Genomic DNA, 22,697 nt, shown 5'->3' with positions numbered 1-22,697 from the left:
CACATCATCACAGAGACTAAAACCTGTCAGTGATACGATATCCTCATGGTTGTTCCACACCSCTACATTTATATCTGCTTGAAAAACAATTTCATTTTAGTGCAAGCCAATACCAAAGAATCCACAGATTTTACAGGCTATTAGAAATATTGACCACTCCAATTCTGAGACACCTTAGACAACTAGATCTTGAATCATTTTCTTTAACAGATGTCACTCTCTCTCTATATTGAAACATTTCCATTGGAATAGCACAGGATATGTGCTTAGAAAATTCATAAAAAAAAGGTTTTTAAGAATGTTGTTCATTGTAAAAGTGAATATGATTTTTAAAAAAGTAAAATTGAAGACAAAAGAGCCTTAATGTAAATGCTGTGAGCCCATAAGCACTAAATTTCTAGACTAAATTACATACAAATTCTGATTATTACTGCTATAAATTCCCAATCACTAATCGCCAACTCTTTAGTTCAAATTGAAACTGTTTAAGTCCTGAAGTATTCTCAAAAGCAGAAATACACTTTTCTATGCCTTGTTCTTAATTTTTGTATTTTCTACCACCAAGCTCTTCTCCAGGACTTGGGGCATCAGTTTGCACCATGATCTTGAATCCTATTCCCCAGATCCTTAATTCTGCATGCACTCTGTGCCTTCCCTAAAAATTATCATTAAAATCCTTCTTCATCTATCCCTAAACACAGCATGAAAAGGTGAAAATGCAACATTTTATGTCCTTGAAATCAAAGAGTCTATTGTCACAAGTGCCTGATCAGAGTCATCATCTGCAATCATATCTGCATGCACAAAATCAGCAGTGAAGCATTTCGTATGAAATAGACTGTAAAATAATTGCAGGCTTGAATGAATATCAAAATCAATTGCTCTTTAAACATCTTGTTACGATGACGGGAGAAAGACAGCAGTAACCTTCAGGAAACTCATAGGCTGGAGTTTTTTTTCTTTCAGTCATAACTTCGGAGAAACTCAGAGGCTAAATCTTCTGTCCTTACCATCTATAAGTAAGTACATTGCACAGGGAGAATTTCACTGAAGGAAAAGAGGATCAATAAGAAAGGGGGAAAAAAAGGAAAAAGTCTTACATGTGATTACGGTGAAACTCCATGATTTTGTCTTCTAGTGCTTCTTGCTGAGGTATATACTTGTTCTTTGCTAAGTGTTCGCGATCTATGGTTTCATCAAAATCCCCAATCTCAGCTATGGAGAATTAAAGAAAAGAGATATTAAAGCGGTGAATTGGATATGCACCAAAAGATGCAGACAGCAGGGAAGAGAGCAGAGAGGCAAACACGTCTGCTGTAAGCTGTGCCGTGGTTTCATGACTCAAACTCCCATTTTGGCCATTTCCCCACATTCCTCCCTTCTCCTCTCTGCAAACACCTGCCATAGATGTGAGAAGCAGCCCACGGATTCCCTCCAACCTCCACAGCCGASTACACAACTATTAGATGTTGGTTTAGCCAATGAAGCCATCACAGCACTGCCTTGCCTCATGTGGAGGAATAAAGGGGACGACCTGGAGAAGGGCAGCACTACTCCAGCATTGCCCCCCGAGCCTCTCACCCCATGGAGGTGCTCAGCTTCCCCACAGGAGGCAAGCACAAGCTTCTTCCCCAGGCCCAAGTCCCATGCATCACCTCCTGGGACAAACTGGAAGAGGGTGGGTTGTGTTTTGCCTGTTTTCACACATGCATGTCTTCATCTCAAATATTTGTCTTCTTCTAATTTTGCAGCAATGTGAGACAGATTCTGTCTCCCTCCCCCTCAAAGCTGTGCCCATCTGCTGCAGTTATTCAATAAAGTGTGTGCAAGAGTGTGTTACACCCACCTTCCATTTCCCAGCCCATTCAGTGGGATTCCCTTTTGCGGGGAGAGGGGACAATCTATGTGTAGGTACCATATGACTATCTAGTATTCTTGAGTATCTCTGAAGATCTTGCTCATATTTTATTTTTTAAACAGAACAAGATACCAGCCTCTGCCTGCAGACCTGCTGGAATAACAGGACTAATTCTACAGCAAAGGCTGCTCCGTTATAAAGGTCAATGAAACTAAAATGCAGATCCCTCAAGTTAGATCTACGCTACACACAGACACACTGTTCTGCAGTTGACTCAGRGTGCTGGGCACCCAGGCTCAGATCCTTGCCTCATCCTTACTTGAGGGTACCACCACCCCACCTCTGCCTCACCATATAAAAGATGCCTTAATCCAGTTCCGTCCAAAATGAGCTGGTTTAGAAAGAAAGAAGGGTGTAAGTAGATGTTTAAGACACTGCAGGTGATTTTTGAAAGATTTTTATCTAGCTGCAGATGTGGAGGGGAGAGCATCTCGCATAGGTATGCAAGATGAGGTCTGCAGTCACTGATGAAAGACCTTTCAACCCAAACTGGCTGCAGCCACGTAACTACTCGTAATGCCTAGAAGGTTGGTGAGGTCAAGGTTGGAAAAATAACTGAAAATCAAGATGGGATGAGTAAGGGSATGGGGATCAGACAATCTGCTCTGAACAATCCCTTCTGACATTCAACGACAGACTTTCTTACTAAGGAACATTTGAGAATCCTCCTTTGCAGAAAGGTCCTCACTGTTCTCATCTCAAAAGCAGCTCCATCACCTCAATTTTAGTTGCTCCTAGTGACAAAAATCTTCGGGGTCCATTTTTAGTCCTACCTCAAATGGAAGACTGTTTCCCTTTTTTAATGAGGCCACAGTCCTGCTTAGGCTTGCAAGGCCTCAAATGATGCAAGCTGGGCACTGACTCTTGAAAATGTGCATCATAGTTTGTACATCCTTGTACACAGATGTAATTAAATCCCCCTTATGTAGGGCTTTCTTCAGGGTCAAGACTACAGAAAACTCTTACTTCCTCACATGCTTTTTCTAATGTTCTTTGCGTCTGTAAGACTGCAAATCCATTATCAAGACTGTCCTCTTGGCTTTCAAATTACTTCTGAATTTGTCCTCTCTGACCCTGCACTCAGCAGTTTCTCCTTCTTCCCTCTCTAGCTTTCCTTCTTCCTCTTGAATTCCTTTCTAATAGCAGTGTCTCCAGAAAGAGAGGGAGTTTGATCTTGAATAGCGCCAGCCTCTCATGTAAGTCTTCTTTAAAATCTTCTTGTGTGCTTTAGTCAAAGATTTGACTTCCACATAATCTCTTCTCTCTTATTCTGCAGGCGCCTCACACCACTCTCTACATTTTCTGCCCGCATTAATACTTCTGGTGCGTCTAATGCTTTACATTTCAGCTCTTTTCCTTTTATCAGGCCATCTTCTTACTCGACACATTCACTTTCTGCATCATTCACTGTACCAAAGTAATCCTGCACTTTTCACACTTGCCAAACAGTATTTTCAAATGGAAGCTTTCACATATACAATCTATTCTGTAATACACAGGCTAATTTAACAAAAATCTATGTGCTATCGTATTATAATTTTATTTAAACATAATTGTATCCATAACGTAAAGGCTTCTGGAATCAGATAGTCCTTCATGGAAACTSCTGGCAGGCACAGCACTGATAAGCCACAATACCTACCCTCCTCCCTTCTCCATCTTTCCACTTGGATAACATCACTGCTATCAGCTGTCAAGCTTTATTTTCATTGCAGGCAAATGTGTAATATTTTTTAGCTACTGAATTATAAGCTGAAGAGAAAATAAGTACAAAAGAGAACCACGTGGGTAGGCTACAGCTATACGCTCTTATGGGAGCCAATTTTCATAGAAAAATCTTTATGAGACACAAGATGGATAAAGAAATGGGGCAATCACAAAGATCCAACAAACAGAAGGTTGCACAAAGGCTTCCAGCAAGCAGAATTACACAAGAAAGGGGGAATGAGRGGTATGCTGACCATGTCGGAAAATGAAAGAAAGGCCCAGGTTGCAGTGAGGAGCTGGTGAGCGGAGCAGCACMGTAGGTGCACCACAAGACACAAAACCCTCTGCCCAAAATCACAGTTTAGCTACTGTGGATTCTGCTTCCATCTGAGCAAGTATTCTCTGGCCTCCCTTCTTCTGCCAGGATGGAAAAGCTCCCTTTTCCAGTGCAGAACTGTCTTCCTTACTCTCCAGAAGGAGAACACTAGTTGATTCTTGATCACAAGTCAAAATCACTCTATACCTCAAGTTTAGAAGTGGGAAAGACAGCACAAAAATTTAAAAACAGCCTCAAATCACCACACTCCTTCAGCCCAATTGGGAACAATCCCACAACTCAACAACATATCATATCTCAATAGCATAAGAGCATTGGTGTTGATTTGCCCTTTTGCTCAGTCTTCAAGTTGAAATTAGATATGCTGTAGCCCACATTTGGAAGGAAAGCCTGCCTGCACTGCGTGTTGCAGGGAATGGCCAGGTGGATAATGGAAGAACTGTGAAAAACATGGAGTTAAATTTGTGTTTGACTGTGAGGAGGGAAAGGGCAGAAAGGAGGGAAGGAGACAAAGGTGAATGGGCATCCTAGGATTTTATCCTCTTACACCGCTGCTTTAGGAAAGCAAGTTGCCACTGAGCAGTTCAGACACCAGGGCTGCAGGCAGCTCAGTGAAGAATTTAATTGACTAATCATCAAAAGAAAGTGAGATATGAACTAGGACCTAAGTAGAAGGAATAAGGAAAATACTGCATGCAGAATTGCAGAGCTCAAGAGAGGATGAAACAATATCCTACTTGAGGAGACCCCCCAGTCTGTACTGCAGCACAGGATATCCAGTATCTCTTAACTATCACAGAGATGAAAAGATGTCAGAAAAGAGAAATAACAGCTGATGTGCTGAACACAGTGGCAGGAAAAACTGAAAGACAGAACAAGCTAAATAGCCAAGGCTTTCTTCTTAAAAGAAAAAAAGGTCTTTGCTGCAAAAACATTCTGCCTGAAAAGGCTATGAGGGATACAGAATTGCCAAGAGGCTGCAGTACAACATCTTATTGCCCTCAGTAACACTGGTCACTGAGCATGTCAAATAGAAAATCATGCAAAATCTGCCTTTCCTTTTCAAGAGTGATTGATGAGAATCTATCCAAACGCCCTAACAGACTGTGACAAAACACCATGAAAATTACCTATTGATCACTCAAGGATTTCTAAATGTCTTTGCTGACAGCAATCCACGCCACGCAGCACTTCAGTGGAAAATGCAATACTGGCTTGTGCAATGGCCATTCAGAGCTAGGGCTGATTATGATCAGGATTTCCATCAAGGTTTACACATACTCAGTGTTTCTTCCTACTGTTATTCTCAATACTACTAACTGTAATTTCTTGAAATGGGGAGCATGTATCACCTTTCAAGTGATTTGAAAGATRGAAGAAGCTTTGATATGATGAAAAAAAGCTGATGTATGATTCTACTGAACACTTTTATTGTGCATACCTTCAGATAAAAAAAGTAAATCTGCTGTTTTTTTTTCTTCCCTAGTGATTTCTTCTTAGGACTTTGATTTAGTTTGGCATTCTAAGCATGTTTATTTGCTACATTCTCTAAGCAGAACACAGATTTCCAGGAATTTGAATGCTCTGCTGACACGATACAATGTTAAATATAAACAATAAAACTCAGGGGAAGAATTCAACCTATTTGTGGCCACCTGCAAAAACTGCTTTTTAGAGTAGCCTTGTCAGACTGTCAGACTCAGCGCATTAAAAATGCCAATCCCGTGCCAAGGAGCTCTTCACTGGAAAAAAATTTAAGTTACCTGCCCTTCAATGCCATTCTACAGAAATGCAATAAATTGCTCATGTGGCTTGACCCTCCTCCCACGGCAGCCATTAACAGATAACCCGGCAAAGCCTGTCTAACTAATCACCCCGCTGCTCCTCCTGAGCAGAAAGGAACTTACACTGTACAATGTGTGAGATTAAGAGGGCAGTGCTGGTGTCATTACACGTTAGCCTTCCCTGTGCCAGGTCCTGCTTCACTTGCAATGCAAATAGGTACCTGCGAAATCAAAGTGAACAAGGAGTTATACAAAGCAGGAGAAAAAGGAAGGAAAAGCATTTCAATACTGACTCAGTTTTTGGCAACAGGTTCCTTTCACGTTGTGGAAGCTAGGGAAAGGATCTGATTTTTGTAAGCTCAGAGGAGAAATAAAACCTAATAGATAATAAAAAAGCCCTAATAGACCATTTTAGTATTACATAGCAGCTGCTTTGCAAAACCAAGCTCTTTCCCTCTTTTTCTCTCTTCCTCTCTCTCTGTTAAACACAGCAATGAGATCTGGAAGGGCTATGGAGTRGCAGCAATGTGACAGCAATTACGTGTTCAGCAGCACTCGAGGAGCAGCACTAGAGAGYGGAGCTGCTGCAACAGCAGACAAAGCAGCGTTATCCCTTGGTCCTTGCAGAACGCAAGGAACGTGAAGCCTCCACCTTGGCACTCACCTGGAAATGGGGAACAAGATCTGGACCGACCACCTCTAGCTAATTTTGATACTTTTTGGACCTTACTGGTGCGTGAGCCATTTTGACCACCCTCACTGCCAAACCATCTCAACCGTATGGGAAAGTTTTACAGACAGCTGGTAAACAAGAAACAGAAGTGCAGAAACACTAGAGGCCTACTACATTACTTCGGCATCTAAATTTCTACCAGCTTCAACAGGAATCAGCATAGTCTGTCCCACTCAGCATTACATCCTAAGATCAGCTTTCCTGAAGATAAATATTAACTGTAGGAGAAAGGCAACCTGAATTGGTTAGACACATCAATAAGCTTTCCAGTGACTGCTGGTTCTTTTGTGAGAAAGTCTGTCTTCTGCAAATGTGTCAGTCAATCACACTCCATTTTCTAGAGCCTCCAGCCTTACACTACAACAAATGTACAAAAGACAATAAATCATGTATCAGACACATGATATATGTCCGGGGAGCCTCTCTGCTGGTATATCAGCTCAAATGTGCTGTGTTTGGTCTGGTTGCCCAGTCCTTGGCATGCTACATACCCTGGGCAGGACAATGTCAGTGGGACATGTTCCTGGCAGTACAGCTGCTACACAGCTGAACCACAGGAGCTCAGGAAGAGCTGCAAGGTTGGCAGGTTTTTCACCTCTTTGAAACACACTGAGCAAGCTCGCTGTAAGTATTTCATTACTACACCTGGAGGGATTTAAACCAGGCAATTGTTTAATGCTGCCTTTGTACACACTTCTTTTACAGATGTGAAAAACTGTAACTTTAAGTTTTTCTTGTATCTGTGAACCATTTGACAACAGGGATGGCCACATCTTGGAGGTTACCTGCACCATCAGAACATCAGCACTGAACTGACCAGATGAAAACTGCCTTCTTTCCAYTGAGTCATCAATTCTCATCTGAGTTCAAAATGAAAACATTCCCAATCACAAGTATATTCCAAATAACATAGATGGGATTTTCTCATGAGAAGTGTTCACCTGTAGCATGCTCTGCTCAGAAGAAAGGAAACTCTCATCTCTACTTGAAGCACAGAAACTTGAATCCTTATCATGCTGATATGAAAGCATGCACACAAATCATGTTGGTTTGATCTGACTTCTACAAACTATGTGGGTACTGAGGTAAGGACCCAACATACACTGTACATKAAATAATACAGCAGATTTCAATAAATGTTCTTTTCAAACTTGCTCGGTGTCCTCTTTTTTACTCCTTTCCAGAAATCAGGGGATAGGCTAAGAGACAGATATCTCTGTCTAGTCATACAGAACTCACCCTAGCAGGAAAGCAAAGTACCAAAACCATGTGTTAACTGCTTCTCCAAGCAATGAAGCTCTTCCCAGTGGACATGCTTCCATATCCCACAGACTGCTGTGTACTTACACACTCAAGGTCCCTAACGTATACATTTAAAAATCTAACCAAAAAAATCATTAAGATTCAAAAAGATGTCTCCAGGTGCAGAAACATACCACTAAAATCAATTTACAGTGCACGTACTAAGCAACTGGCATGCAGAATACCTACTCAGAAACAGAAATTTTTCATCAGTAGCATAACGAGCTTTCATTCAGGCCTTTATTATTTTTCCTCACCCTTTCAAGTAAACATTCATTTTTCCTACATCAAGGCCAGTAGACAATATCAATCATTTTTTTTTCCCATTCCATTGCTCTATCACCAAAATAAAACAAGACAGAGATAAATGCAGAACACTTTCTTTGTGCAGACAACTTATGAAAGGATATTCTTTGTAAAGCACATTCTATAGATACAAGGGCTCTTTGTAGAAGAGGACTTCAACCTATGSAAGGATTAAAAGTAAAAACTAAAARAAGAGTGAAAATAGAGAATCAGAACAGAAAAAAAAATAGTTACAAAAGCTAACAATTACAGATCAGAAAAAGAGCTGAAAAGTTTCAGCAAAAAATAAAATGCGTTTGATTGAAAAAGAATCTGCTAGTGAGGAAGAACTTTTTTAACAGGTKTCTCAAATACCTGTTCACTCATACAGAATTATGACTCTTCTATCTGTGCCTACAGTGTGAAATTTAGAGTTTAAATCAAGTTTTTTTAAGAGCACTGAAGAGCACTGACATGCCGTTAAGGTACTCTCTCTGCATACATGTATGCTCATCTCCATTTTTCTTCTACTTTTGATTTTTCATATTCATATTTTTCTTCTACTTTTCATTTTCAGCCACATCTTTGCGTTTCTCCGTCTCAGAAGCCACACTCCCACCCACGCAAACTTCTGGTGTCTGCGTTAGCCCTATGGGGAGGGTGCCCAGATGCTGGGTCAGTTCAGGTGGAAATGCTCTCCCCAAGCTGGGGGTGGAGCTCACACATGTCCCTCAGCAAGCGGAGCTCTCTAGGGCACCAGCACGAGGTTCAGCCCAGGACCCTTCAACACTATTCCCAAAGGGGCTTGGAGGGCTCAGAATGGTCATCCCTTGAGGAAGGCAAAGCTCTCCAGAGCTCCTCAATATCCAAGGAAGCCAAAAACTCCTGTGCACTGCAGAACCTGTTAGCACAGAGCACAACAGCATCTTCTGCTCCTTTTTCCAACTGCATTCAATAGTTGTGTGAATAGCAGCAAGTTAGTACTGAGAGAGAGACACTGACTGTCACCCAGTCACCTCAAATCCCACGTTCTCCCCGCTGTCCACTGGAGATTAGAAGAATCCAGTTACCCAAATACTAACCTTGTCAGTTCTTCTTGCAGCTGAGTGTGGTCAGGTGGGAAGAATTTTACCACAAATTTTACCACAACGTGCTTCGGTCCTAGAGAAATGTCAAAGGAAATTAGTGATATATTTGTAACACGCTGGGCACATTTGACTATACAGAATGATGTGCAATGAATGATTGGTGGAATATGCAGTGCATGGGTACATGCTGACCTTCATCCTGTGTTAGTATCTTTGATAGTCTCAAAAATGGCAAAATACATTTATGCACAATAAAAGAGAACAGTGACTTCCTGAAAGGATATGCTGCCAAAACCAAGCTTGTTTTTAGTCACTGTATCAGTTGGCCCACGAAAATGTAATACCTGGGTTTTGAAAAGGAGGGTACCAAAACAGACTATTTTTTTTCAAGTCCACTATCAAAATATTATTTCTACCTTAATAGCAGCACAATTGTTTGGACTCCTACAAATATGGTCAATGACAAAGGGAACAGGGTGCTTCTCTCCTGTCAGAGGAGAGTTTCCATAGAATCCACTGTTACTAATATGACTGGTTTATATCTGRTCATGTGCTCTGGAAAGGTGCCCATGAAAATCTAATCTCCAGAGCACATGTCCATAAATGAACTACTTTGCTGACATTTGATAAAGAATTAAATAATCATCAAAACCCTTCCTGTTCATTGCTACTCCTCCCAAGGGTGCTGAATATTTACAGGACCCTTTCCTCTCCAGCAACCCACCATGACATGCCCTGGTTTCTTTAAGTCAACAGTTTTCTCCTCTTGGTCTAAGATAGCTCCAAGTTCTGTGGCAATGCCCCGGGCAGCTGTAATATACAGGCTGGTTTCTTCCCATTAATTTCTTCTTCTGGTTCTTTTTTCTTCTTCCTGATTACTGCTACCTTTCAGCAATGTGTGTTTCTTTTGYTGCATGCTTTTTCTTCCTCAGTATTTAAATGTGTTGATATCACTGCCTCAAGCCCATGCTTCTAGTGACTGACTAAGCCTTCCAAAACCCACTACTGGTTTATACCCTTCAGGAGAAAAGGCAAAACCAGATGTGATTGATGTCTACGTGCTCTGTAGAATTTGTTGCTGCGACATAATTTGACAGCAAACACAGCACAGCTTTTAAGGCCAGAACTGAGATAAAAAACAACCCCAACACAATTCAGTAAAGAAAATTGAGAAGATAATGATACCAGTTGACAGAGACCTCATTCATTCAGCTATTCTCAGATGGGTAGAAAGAATGACGGCAAGGAAGTACTTACTTCTAATCTGCTTCATAACAGGCTTCAAAAGATCGAGCCACACCTAAAACCAAAAGAAAGTGGTGTTATCATCTCTGAAGAAACTAATCTCTGTTTTGCTTTGGTTATTCATTTACTTATTTAACTGCTCCAGGATGGAGCTTGTGAAGCAGCAAAAATCCAGAGCACTGGGAAAACAGCATTCAGCAAGGAAGAGATTTTCCCTTTGCCTATCTATCTCAGGCAGCAGCAATCATGGCAAGTTAGGCCATTATCCAGTCAATTTGCACAAAGGAAATTGAAACAAGAAATGAAGGGACATCCTATGCTGCCACTGTGGCCCTCAAGAATACCATCAGGATGCCCCCGCCGGGGAGGCCTGAGCCAGCACCAGCATAAGCCAACAGCAGCACCTGCATTAACCTACAGAAAGGCAACAGGAAGGGGCTGATATTTGCCTTTGCTTTGGGAGTGTTKGGCAAATAGAGAAATGAGAAGACAACAACAGTCTCCTGGTGTTGGGTCTCCAAAGGAGTCCTCTGGTGAGGCTTGATGTTGATGCGGAGATCCCCACATCATCCCAAGGAGATTAAGGATTCTTGTCACTGCTACCTGCAGAAAGGACGAGGTGCTTGATGGTCAAGAGCACAAGGCAGGCCCAGCTTAAAGGGGGAAAGAAAGCTGACTCCTCAGCAGCCCATTATTTTCTCCCTTCCATAAATCTGGGCTTTCCTAAGCACACTGGGTGCAGTGTAACTTCTGCAAATGCTTTATTTTCATCTCTTTTTTAACATACCATTTTTTGAGGAAGTTGTGTGGGTCTTTTCCCCAGCTTTCCAAAGGGAAGCAATAGATGGAAATACCATGACCAGGGCCTACAGCCTCATACAGCAGTCTTAGCTGGAAGGGTCTGGATAAATCACTGCTCCTCCTCRCACAGCTTACAGAAAGCTGAGGGAGATAAAAGCCAAACAACCTATGGGGATTGAAGGAGTGTGACAGCTCACAGAGCTCAGCTGATAACTAAACCCAGGATTTGTATTTTGTTATCTCGCTGTACTGCATGGAGCCTTCCTTGGAGACATCTAGAATTTGGGGAGGAACATCCTACAACCTTCACAAAGGTTAAAACCATTAAAAAACAAATTAACCAAGTCTTCCTCCTGGAAGATATATATGTATATGTGAATATATATTTATATGTAAAAGAATATATATATTCACATATATACATATAAAAATGAATACATTTCTGACCTTGAGTTTTAGATTATGCCACATTTCTGACCTTGATTTTTAGATTATGCAGAGACTGAAACATACCCAAAATTTCCATCGTACAAAATCATCCAAGCAGCCAGACAGAAACAGGCATCTTTTCCTGTTACAACTGCTGTGATGTTGTTTGCTATTTCCATAGTTCCCATACCGGCGAGGTACTTTGAACAGTATCTCCAATTAGCCCAGACCTCACATTCCTGCGCTTTTAGCCTTGCTCATGTTTCTCAATGGAATTGTTTTAAGTTTCTCAGCCTCTGGAAGTGATTTTTTTTGAAGGAGTTTTGTTGTCCGGGAACAGGCAAATGGAGTTTATCGCTTGTTTAATTGCTTCTGACACTTTTTGGCAACTCAGTATTTTTAAACTGTTTTGTTTCAGAAAGTTGGCATGTACCTAATCTGCTATGATGGTCAGCAGCTTTGCCAAGTTTAGGGGAGAAAAAAATATCCTGAATAGGAAACAGCCAGTTTACATGAATGTGGAAGTCATATATTTTATTTGATTGAACAAAGTCTTATCCTCTCTCTCTCCTTGGGAGGTATAGGATATAACACAAGCACATTTGTGCACTGTTCCTTTCTCTGCTTTCCCTTGTAAGCAAGTTAGAACATCCTTTACCAGATTGCTGGACACTAGTAATGTACACGCTGCATGTGTGTGGGGAGGAAGGAGGAATGTGGAGCAAAAACAAGACTTATCAGTGTCATCAAACCCAAGCAATTGAAACTTAAGCACCTTGCAGTTCCCACTCTCAGTCTATACAGAGTCATTCTGAGGATGGTTTTTAAACTAGAAATGAGAAATAACGTGGGGATTCAAATTTGGATTCATGACCTCAGTCTCCTCTGGGACTAAAAAGGCTCGATTATTTATTTTTTAAGCAAAGTCAGACTGTGTCAGACTCTGACAGTGATCGGATTCCAGCAGCAGAGGAATCCGGGCCTCCATCAAGTGTGGGGACTCTTTGTAAAATCCCAGGCCTGAGCACCGTGCCTCACTTCTCCTTGCTGGGGCAGTGCTCAGACCCTCCAGGTCTTCTCCCTTCCACCTGCAGCCCTCTGGCACATGTACAGCTGCCAGGCATCCCGACATCCCCCTGCCAGCATGCCCAGGAGCGGGTCTGCAGCCCTGCGTGCTGGAATAAGCTCAGCTGAACTGTGAATATCATACCTCACGCATGATAACATCCCAACAAATACACTCCAAATAGTTATTATTTTTTCTTTTTACCTCGGTATGCTGGAAGAGCAGCAATTCAGCCCATTTAAAGCATACACAGTAAAATATGCGTGTATGTTTTATTTCTTAGATGCACAATTAGCTGCAAATTCTCTAGCATGCCCGATGCTCACGTTCTGCATTACAGCCAGCAAGAAGCTCGGGAAGTTTTAAACCCCACAGGAACATTTATCTCCCCTGCACCGTACAAACTGGCATTACAGCTTAAGTGTAAATATGGCTCACGCTGGTGTAGTCCTCCACTGAAACCATCACTCACAGCCAAATCTCACACTTCAGAGCTCCTGTGCTCTGCTCTTAGGGAGCTGACTGTATCCTGCCCACTGACGTGCACCAGGCTTGGGGCACAGCTGGCCAGATGGGGGCCAGATCTGGGCACCTCCTCCTTTCCCAGAAGCAAAGGTGAGGGCAGACACACGTCAACTGGCACGTGCACCCGCTCGGCTGCTGCTACCCCAAGGGCAGGGCAGATGGGTCACCCTCTTGGATGTGTGGAGGAGGTTTCTTTTAGGGCAAAATGGCAATAGCAGTTGGGTTTTTCTGCCCTCCTCTTCATCCAAGAGCCCTGGTTCCCCCATTGGGATCATCTGGACTTATTTCCACATGGTCAAATCTTGGCCACTGCAAGGGCCTGCAAGGGCTGGCAGAACCTCAGTCTCTCCCCTGCTTCTGTCTCGAGCAAATAAACCACTTTGTTTGCACAAGACCAAAACCTGTTCCCCTCTCTCAGGGCGCTGAGCAAAACAGAGGGTCACTCAGCTGAAAYGCGATGACCTGTGAAATGGAGATGGTCAGACCAGATGACCTGCTCTCCTCTTGTTCTGGAGCTGAAGAGCAAAGGTATCCTCCTGTTCTGGAGCTGAGGAGCAGCTGTATATGCACAGGACGCTAGGATTTGTCTGTAAGGTCCGTTTGTCTGTGTTAATGGGGACCCTRGTGTGACAGCACTGTACAGGCACACTGTTTTGAAGTGCTTTGTTCAGCTGTTAGCTATCTGAAGAGTTCACTGAGGATGTATGGCAGAGCAGGAAATTTTCTAGCAAACTGTGYTTCATGTAAATCCAGGAGCAAACTGAAATGGATCACTTTTTAAAAGGCTGAAAACTCTTTTTGCAATTTCCCTTTTAATTATAGTTGACCTCAAACTATGTGATCACTACTGCCTGACAACAGATTATGCAGAAGTGAATAAATCCTCTTTTGTCTTCAGTTAAGAAATATTGTTCCTTACAGAAATACTATCTACACTCAAAGATCCTAAGACCCTTTCTTTTTTTTTTTTTCCTTAATTGTTCAAAGTCATCTGCTTTAGGTCAACCAGGCAACTGGTGCAGAACTCACTGACCAGGAATGAAAYCCAGTATGTACCTGAATGCACTGGCCTAGCAACGCAGGCAGCCAGCACATACACCAGAAGGTCACACAGCAAATCTGCAGTGAAACAAACTTCAGAAAAAGAAGGAAGAGGTCACTGCTCCTCCTACGTGAGCCTGTTTCTACCCCAGAACTGTTAATGCAGTGTGTGCAGGCTGCAGGCACCTGCTCAGGGTGTGCTGGGCCAGGACCTGCACACCTGCCCGTGGCCCTCTGCTCTACAGACAGCGCTTTCATCATTTTGTTTTCCTTTTTTTGTTATATCTTATGTGTCTTCTTGTCCCACTACATTTCTTGTGGAAGTGTGTCACAGCTATTGCAACTTGCCCAGTTTATGGAGCAWGATTTCACTATCTATCTTTGCACTCCAAATTAAGCAGGCTGTTAAAGATCRCAAATCAGCTCTGTGCCCTGTGCCCAACCAGCCTTTGGCTTCTCTGGTGCAACCTATTGGAGATAAACTGCTTTCCCTCTCATGTCTGAATTACCTGGTACTTTCAACATGGATGAAACCTGAAAGGAGTCATCAGGTTCTAAAAACATTTCTTTGACTCCTGCAGGAATGAGCACTTTAAAAAAAAAAAAAAAAAAGGAAAAATAAGGTTCTATTTTCTTGGAGATTCAGACTTAAATATACTTTTTAAGTAAGGAGAAGAAGGAAGAATACCGCGTGCATACAAATGAAAAGCAGTTGAAAATGATCCCTTTTCACATACCATCATCTTTTTGTGATCAGGAAACTCAAGGCCAAAGTAGTCACCTTCAACAAGGTTCAGGTGGTTGCAGACRGCATCATGCAGAACTTTCCCTGGAGCCCTTTGCTGCAAAGAAGAGACCAAAACCTAAGGTTACACACTGCAGAAAAACACAAATACTTAGAATAAGTGACAGAACAATTAATCAGACTAAAATATTGTCCAGCAAACAACACTGTGGATGCCATTTACAAATTCAGCGGATTCTCCAGCCAAACTTACAGGCCTATCCAGGAGGATAACCGGCCCTCCCTGGATGACACCTCAGACTCAGGCAAGACCAAGCTCACASATCACAGACTGGTTGAGGTTGGAAGGGACCTCTAGAGATCATCTAGTCCAACCCTCCTGCTCACAGGCAGACCCACCACACACAACGCAAGGCTCTGGTCTGTCTGCCAGGCACAGATGCGTTCGTTCAAGGCCCAGGCCTTGGTCTCACATGGGTTTAGGCTGAGGGCACAGCTACCAGGCCCGAGGTGGCTCCAGCCTTGCACGAGCTACGCTGAGCTGCCCACCAGCCCCAAGGAGTCGAGGGAAACGTTGCCATTCTCACCAGAGAAACCTTTCTTCTACAAAGGCCAGATGTTTTTGCAAAACGTTACAGCTCTTGGAGGCAATGGCTTTGCTGTTTGCCAGGGTRCTTCTGAGCAGCACATTGGTTAAATCCATGCTGACGGCAGATATTATGCAGTCATTACGAGAATTAGGGCTCACCAGTGATACTTTGGCAAAAAAAACCACCAACCGCCCCCCCGACACACACTTTTTAGTGTAAGACAGCAAGCACTAAAATCAAATATTTTTGTTCCTGGCRCCTATTTTAACTCAATAGATGTCCTGAGAAAAGGCCATCTCCGCTCACTTCAGAATAATTAATGACCCATTAGGCAGCCCAAGCTCCGCAGTTAGCTGAAACCCACATCCATGTTCCTGCTCACAGCCGGGACAAGTGACCTTGCTCTCAACCTAGCTTTTCACMGGGTAAATAATTAGTAAAGCAAAAAGAAAGAGCAGTAATAGAACAACGCATTAGCAGCTCAAGTCAGCGAGTGGGTTGAACCTGAGGGACAAACCCAAGCCCAGACTCCTCATCTCTGACAAGTGCCCTGTGCTAGCAGGCTGTCTGCTGCACACAGTGGCTCCCCTGGCCTCCAGCCCCTCAGGTTCGTCAGGATAGTGCCTGGTCTCCATATCCTGGTGACAGACCAAGTTCCCAAAYGCTTCACGTAGGACAGGCTGGGTTTCGAGTTGTGATCCTGAGCACGAAGCATCTCTCCACAGGAATTTCATGCCATCTTGTGCAATATATTTGGAGAAAGGGAAATGCCCAGCAGGTAGGCTACTAGCTAGGAGAATCAGCTAGGCTAGCTAGGCTACTAATAGAGTAATGAAGGTGACATTTTCCTAAGGGCAGCACAGGTGCCACCACCACRGGGCTCAGTCGCCTCAGGGATGCAGGGCGCGATGACCGGACCCTTGGAAAATGAAGCTGGAAGGGAAAAGCCAARTTCACTGGGCAGGAAAACTTGCTGAGCAGGTTTTCCCAGCTTACTCAGGTTGCCTTGGACAGATCTACGCCACCAGGAAGCAAAGTTCACTGGTGTGATTATATTAATTGCTGTTAGTATTCGCTATGGCAAACAACAGTCTTGCAAATAYTGGCAGAAAACAGACCGAGAACAAGCACAGATAGGACTGTTTTTTTGAAGCATTTGTCATGACCTACCATGCAGAAACTAAAAAGAAATCATCTCAGAGAGTCAATAAGAGGGTCCAGAGACAAGGAAAAGAAGATTATTATTTTTTCTAGACAGGGTACTTTTGATCTGGTGTAACGCCATGTAAAATAAATCTGAAGTGTAAATATRTTTGAGCACTACACTCTCTTCATGTTCCTTAGCCTCACCAAACTGGAATCCCTTGTGCAGACCAATGCCCAGACCATGTTAGTAGTGACACCTCTTTTGCTGGTTACGGCAGGGCTTTTCCAACACTGCTCAGCCCATCCATTGCACCACCCATCGTCTCTTAATGAAACGACTTCGTAGTAAGTGTATTTTATCACAGAATCACAGAATATTCAAGGTTGGAAGGGACCTCTAGAGATCATCCAGTCCAACCCCCCTGCTCCAGCAGGGACACCCAGAGCACGGGGCCCAGGGCGGCATCCAGGCGGCTTGGGAAGATCTCCAGAGAAGGAGACTCCACAGCCTCCCTGGGCAGCCTGTGCCAGGGCTCTGGCACCCTCACAGGAAAGAAGTTCCTCTTCTCATAGAGATGAAACTGCCYGTGTTTCAGCTTATGCCCATCTCCCCTTGTCCTATCACTGGCCAAAAATGAAAAGAGCTTGTAAAGAGCTTGTCTTTATTAGAGACAACTGAATGATATTAAAGGAACATTAGATATGAGGTAGTAACTACCCTAGTTTTCAGAAATACACGTGGAAGAGATTTAGGTTTGACGATGCCAGTCAAATGCCCCAGTGTGCCGACAAGTCTGGCCAAGGCTGCTGCAGAGCAGAGGACCTGCTTGTGTCCAAGGACATTGCTTTCATCCACATGCATAACCAGAAAAATGGAAAAGCTGCTTTTCAGACCAGCTGGGTTAAAGCCATCAACACGTCTTACTAAAGTATCTGATGGATGATGGACTCCTGGTGGACAGAGATGAAACTCTGTACCTCCCTCTCAGCGAAGAAGGTGCATCAGGCACCATGGAGGCTTTTGATGGACAGGGAGAGAAGATGGGAGCCCCTTGCAGCACCACGCAGCACGAGGTTAGCTAAGGAGAGCGAACCTGCCCGAGCTCACACCAGGAGGGAAAGCAGCTGATTAAAAGCTGATGAGTGTTTCCATAAAGTTCATTGCTAATATGYGTTCAGACAACGGTACGGCAGTGTTATAGCATTTATGTCGCTTGGCATTTTCTCTGGAGCGTGCCCCTGTAACGTGAAATGTTTCTTACTCAAGTAGCTGTAAATAAGATTATTATTCTAAACTCTGCTTTGATCTGTCTAACGCAAAATGAAACGTGACAGTTCATTCAAGAGGAAACACTGTGTGTAYAAGCGCTGCTGAGATTCAGAGCCTGATGACACCCTTCCTCTGGTGGGACTAGAAGTATAGTGTTCAAAAATGCAGGAACTGGTYGGTCTTACAGAGATGCTAATTCAGTGCAGTTCCATGACATCTCTACAGAAAAATTTAAACACAATAAATTAAATTCTGAGAGCACTGAGTAGGGAAGCAAACGAGCTGTCACTCAGGYCGCAGTAAACACGAGCGGACAGAGGACGCATTCAGGAACGAGCACCCCAAGCCATGACCTCATCTGCACCCRGCAGCGGGGTCGGGTTTGACCACGGCTACAGGGCCTACGGGACAACGTAGCCACCAAACCCTGTTGTCACGTCTGAGATGCCAAGTGCCAGCAGCACTCGGCTAGACCAGGCAAAGGCCAAGATGGTCATYCATAGGGTCAAACACAAAGGGCACGAGACTGAGGCATCTGGTGRTCATCCATAGGGCCAAACATGTTGGGCATGGGGCCAAGGTGTCAGGGCACCTCTTGTTGTGTAGAAGCCTCATTGAGCAAGTGCCCACACCAAAACCAGCCAGGGCTGACCTGCAGGAGAAGACCCAGTGAGGAGGATGAGGTACTCACGTCACAAGGAAGTCACCCAGGATGACGGTTGGTGGCGAGGCCGGTACCTCCCTATAAGCTGTGTGGATGCCGTGCTGGAAGGGAGTCCCCACAGCTCCCTTTTATAAGGTTAATTTTAGATGAGGTGACCCCCTGCYATGTGGGTAGCAGGGCATTCCCACTCCTCTCTTGAGGCAGTTTTCAGCCACTCCGAAACAACATTACAATGTTAYTGCAGTGAAAACAAGCTTACCGATTTCAAGCTACATAAGCCTTTTTGCTTAATGTATTTTGAGCTGGCCTTTCATTTAGCTCTGTGATATTACATTTTAAAAGACATTTTACATTTTCAGGGAACGGCAGGCCAGTAAGCCCTAAATTATGAATAATGTGCATAACCACATTTAGCTGCAAGCCATGAAGGTACCGAGTCGCAGCAGCCCGCATCACGCACTGTGCATCCAACACATTACTTCAATATTACTGCTCATTATTTCAGCATTACTCAATTCACCTTCCCTTTACTCCCACCCAAATCCAAAACAGTAAGTTATTTATGCACCTTCCAGCGACAAATACTTTAATAGATTTAACAATTCTTTCACTTTCAGGAGGCTTCCAAATACTAAAAGATATATCCCTCTAGATACTTGTTCTTCCAAATACTRAAAGATATATCCCTCTAGATACTTGTTCAGATCATTCTTCGGCACAGCTTGTTACACTGAAATTTTTAAAGAGAACGTATAGCATCTGAAAATCTTCCAAGACGTTAGAAGAAGGGAGTTTGGACACATTTTTTTTCTCCTCTCAAATTCATCTACTACATATATATTTACGTGTKTGTGAGTATATACACACACACATATACATACACTCATGCATATGTATCTGCTCAGGATCAAACAGCCTTTTTACYAGTCTTACCTACCTGCCCAGCTAATCTGAACTCACACTGAACAGATCTCTCATTGAAAGTGTTTTTTTTATATATTTTTTTAAAATGTTACTGGGCCATGATGTCAGGTTACAAAGAAGTAAAATAAACACCTTCTTCGGAATATCTGAAAAATGTAAGTCTCATCAGTGTCTTTGCYAAGGGAAGAGAGTTTCATGCGGAAACATGGACTATTCGCTTTCTCTTCCTCCTTTAAAACTGCTGCAAATGGACCAGAAAAAAGGTTTTCTGCGTATTTGTGTGTGTGCATTTGTGCATTTTTTAATATTGTTTATTTCAATTTCTAGGAAATTAGTTTAAACTGATAACCAGAAAATAACTCCTTTATTTTCAGACAAAAGACAAAGGTATACTCATTATTCCCACTTACCATAATATAAAGACATATTTCYTTCCTTAATGCACTTCCCCTATCATGTTTTGAGGGTTCAAATTCAAAAGTGAAATTCCACAATTTAGGTCAAGCTAACTATTAATAAAAAAAAATTAAATATTACCTTTACCAATATTAAAATACAAAGCAACTTTTAAAAAGTTCTTTCACTAGATATCTTCCTAGGAAGCTCTACTATTTCAGATCAATGTGACCTCCAAATTACTTTTGTGTATCAGTTTAACTACTGAATTGACAGCAAAATCTTCATCCAGCATTTTCATGACTATTTCTTAAGCCGTGTACTGTCATAATCATCACTAAAAATAACAACCCCACACCCTCAGCAGCATGAATTTTTCAGTTATACAAAGTTGTCAGTGTATAAATATATATGAAAACAAAAATGGGTTCATGATAAGCAAAAAATAACTTCAGATATGAGAATGAGCAATGGGCTTCTTAAACAAACAACCTCTGCTGAAACTTAGACTTCCAAGGAAGCTCAAAAACTGTTTGCAGGAGGACAAAACTGGCAGCATCAGGAAATAGATTTCATACTTGTTTGGGGTAGAAAAAGAAATGCATATTTTGTATTTAGCAGGTGTCTATTGTTTAGAAATGGAATTAAAAGCAAGAAGCTTTGGTCTGGGAGTTGCTGTCCTGGACCTACCCCCATGGTGGCTCCAGGTACCCTCTGCTCTCCTCTCCTCTTTTCCTTCTCCTGCAGGATGCAGACCTGCAGCCACAAGGGTTCATTCCCATTTGGAAGGGGGCTGTACAAGGGGCCAAATTTTCATGATATCCTACTACTTACCACCAATACTTCACTTGTTTCAAGATATTTCCCATCTCAGTGTAGTCAAATGGCCGGATCCCACGCGCTCTTGCACAGACTGCACAATATACATGCCATGAAAGGCAGCACTGAGGCCAAGTGCCTCAAATAAGTCTTATTCCGCATTAAAAAAGGCAATCGATCATCTGCTGTTGGTGTACAATGAGACTATTTATAATTTTTTTTTTTAAATTTTTAGATTTCAGTGCATTGTTTTCCTACCTTGCACTCAGCATGTAAGTTTTTCTCCCTTTTCAGCCAGTTCTCCCCTTCTATAGTGCCTGGAGCACTGCTGTTGGCAGCATGTATAACATACAGTAGTATGACTGTAAAACACAGTGATTTTTGCTTCAGGTGAGTTCTATGTCAAATGCTTGCCCTTAAAAAAAATCATCAAAAACCTGCACTAGTTTTAGTGCTGTAATTATTAGTTAAATAAAAAATAAATAAACACAACAAACATTTACCGAAGTAAAAATACATAGGGAAGTATTTTTAATAGCTATATTTTAGCGCCTGCTCCTATAGAAACATGTAATTTTCTCCTTTTGATCATGGACAGCTTTGTAATGCTCCTGGTTTTCTGACTGTGATAAACTGGCTTCTGTCAAAATACTTGCTAAAAAAAGGCAAGAGCAGAATGATTTTCCAACTAGATTTTAAACTCTCTTCTGCTCCCCCAAAGCAACTTGACCAGAAATAGCCACCTATAAAGTTCAGGTGAAAAAAATGAATGCTTATCATTCATAGAAAGGGCTATTTCTGCTTCTAAATAATCCTCTTCAATAGCTAAATAGCATGGAACCGAAAAGAAAAGATGATCTAGCAAATCTAATGTAAAATTGTATGATGAGGCTATTTCCAGTAGTGCTTGATTAAACTTTTTCTTACAGCAGAATTAGGCATACAAAATGCAGCCACAGTAATTCCTCAAGTAGCTGTAGATCTCCATAATTACAGCTCACTACAGCTACTGGAACCGGAGGCTCCGCTTGGTCTCTTCTTCTTCGGCTCATAAAATCACAGTTTTGCAACTTAATGGGCAAATGCAACCCACACTTACATGGCGGGTTCTCTAGCCAGTGAGGAAGAGAAGAGAAGAGAAGAGAAGAGAAGAGAAGAGAAGAGAAGAGAAGAGAAGAGAAGAGAAGAGAAGAGAAGAGAAGAGAAGAGAAGAGAAGANAGAAGAGAAGAGAAGAGAAGAGAAGAGAAGAGAAGAGAAGAGAAGAGAAGAGAAGAGAAGAGAAGAGAAGAGAAGAGAAGAGAAGAGAAGAGAAGCTTCAGAACTGAGCCTTGCTCGCCATGCACTCACCAATCATCTTCAGCTAAAATGATGCAATTTCTTTTTGGTAGTTCTTTTTTCCATCCCTTGAATTACTGTAATCTCTATCTGATGCAGTGACAGCAAAATCTAGCACAAAACTAGTAAAGTCCTTCGTGAAGAAGAGCCTACCAAAGAAACAGAGGCCTGGAGAACTTCTTCCCCAAGAAGCCATGGGGGACAAAAGTCATGGGAAGTGATGCAAGCCATGGGACAAAATCCCACAGAACAATTCAYACTGTCAGCAATGCCCATGGAGATCTGGCACCTCGAGTCCACTAGGTCTGCACATCAACAACATTCAGCCTTTGGTCACTGTGCTCTTCATATGTATCTGTTTATTACCAAACACTAGTCATGGTGAAAAGCAGTCGTAAAACGCTTCATGATTAGTTCCACGGCTCTCTGCTTTTACTGCATTATAGCATTTTTAACAAGTTGACATCTAGCTCTCAGAAAAATACAACCAACTTTGCACCAACTTTGTATTGATGAAAAAAAAAAATACATACACGTGACATACTG

The 22,697-nt window shown here is 42.5% G+C and overlaps 1 protein-coding gene across 2 annotated transcripts in view; it reads right to left on the bottom strand.

Moving 5' to 3' along the window:
• The window catches only part of FARP1 (FERM, ARH/RhoGEF and pleckstrin domain protein 1), a 154,740-nt gene that overhangs the window by 50,974 nt on the left and 81,069 nt on the right, over window positions 1-22,697 (bottom strand). For both annotated transcript variants that reach the window (XM_026042710.1, XM_026042711.1), the window contains exons 2-6: window positions 14,999-15,103; window positions 10,412-10,454; window positions 9,149-9,227; window positions 5,870-5,967; window positions 1,101-1,215 (exon numbers count right to left, since the gene is read on the bottom strand). In XM_026042710.1, the coding sequence (XP_025898495.1) occupies window positions 1,101-1,215; window positions 5,870-5,967; window positions 9,149-9,227; window positions 10,412-10,454; window positions 14,999-15,103 (440 nt within the window). The remainder of the gene's footprint in view (window positions 1-1,100; window positions 1,216-5,869; window positions 5,968-9,148; window positions 9,228-10,411; window positions 10,455-14,998; window positions 15,104-22,697) is intronic.

This window comes from Nothoprocta perdicaria, unplaced genomic scaffold, assembly GCF_003342845.1.
Source record: "Nothoprocta perdicaria isolate Ctin4 unplaced genomic scaffold, notPer1 scaffold_311, whole genome shotgun sequence".
NCBI lineage: Eukaryota > Metazoa > Chordata > Aves > Tinamiformes > Tinamidae > Nothoprocta > Nothoprocta perdicaria.
This window is presented reverse-complemented; position numbering and strand designations above follow the sequence as displayed.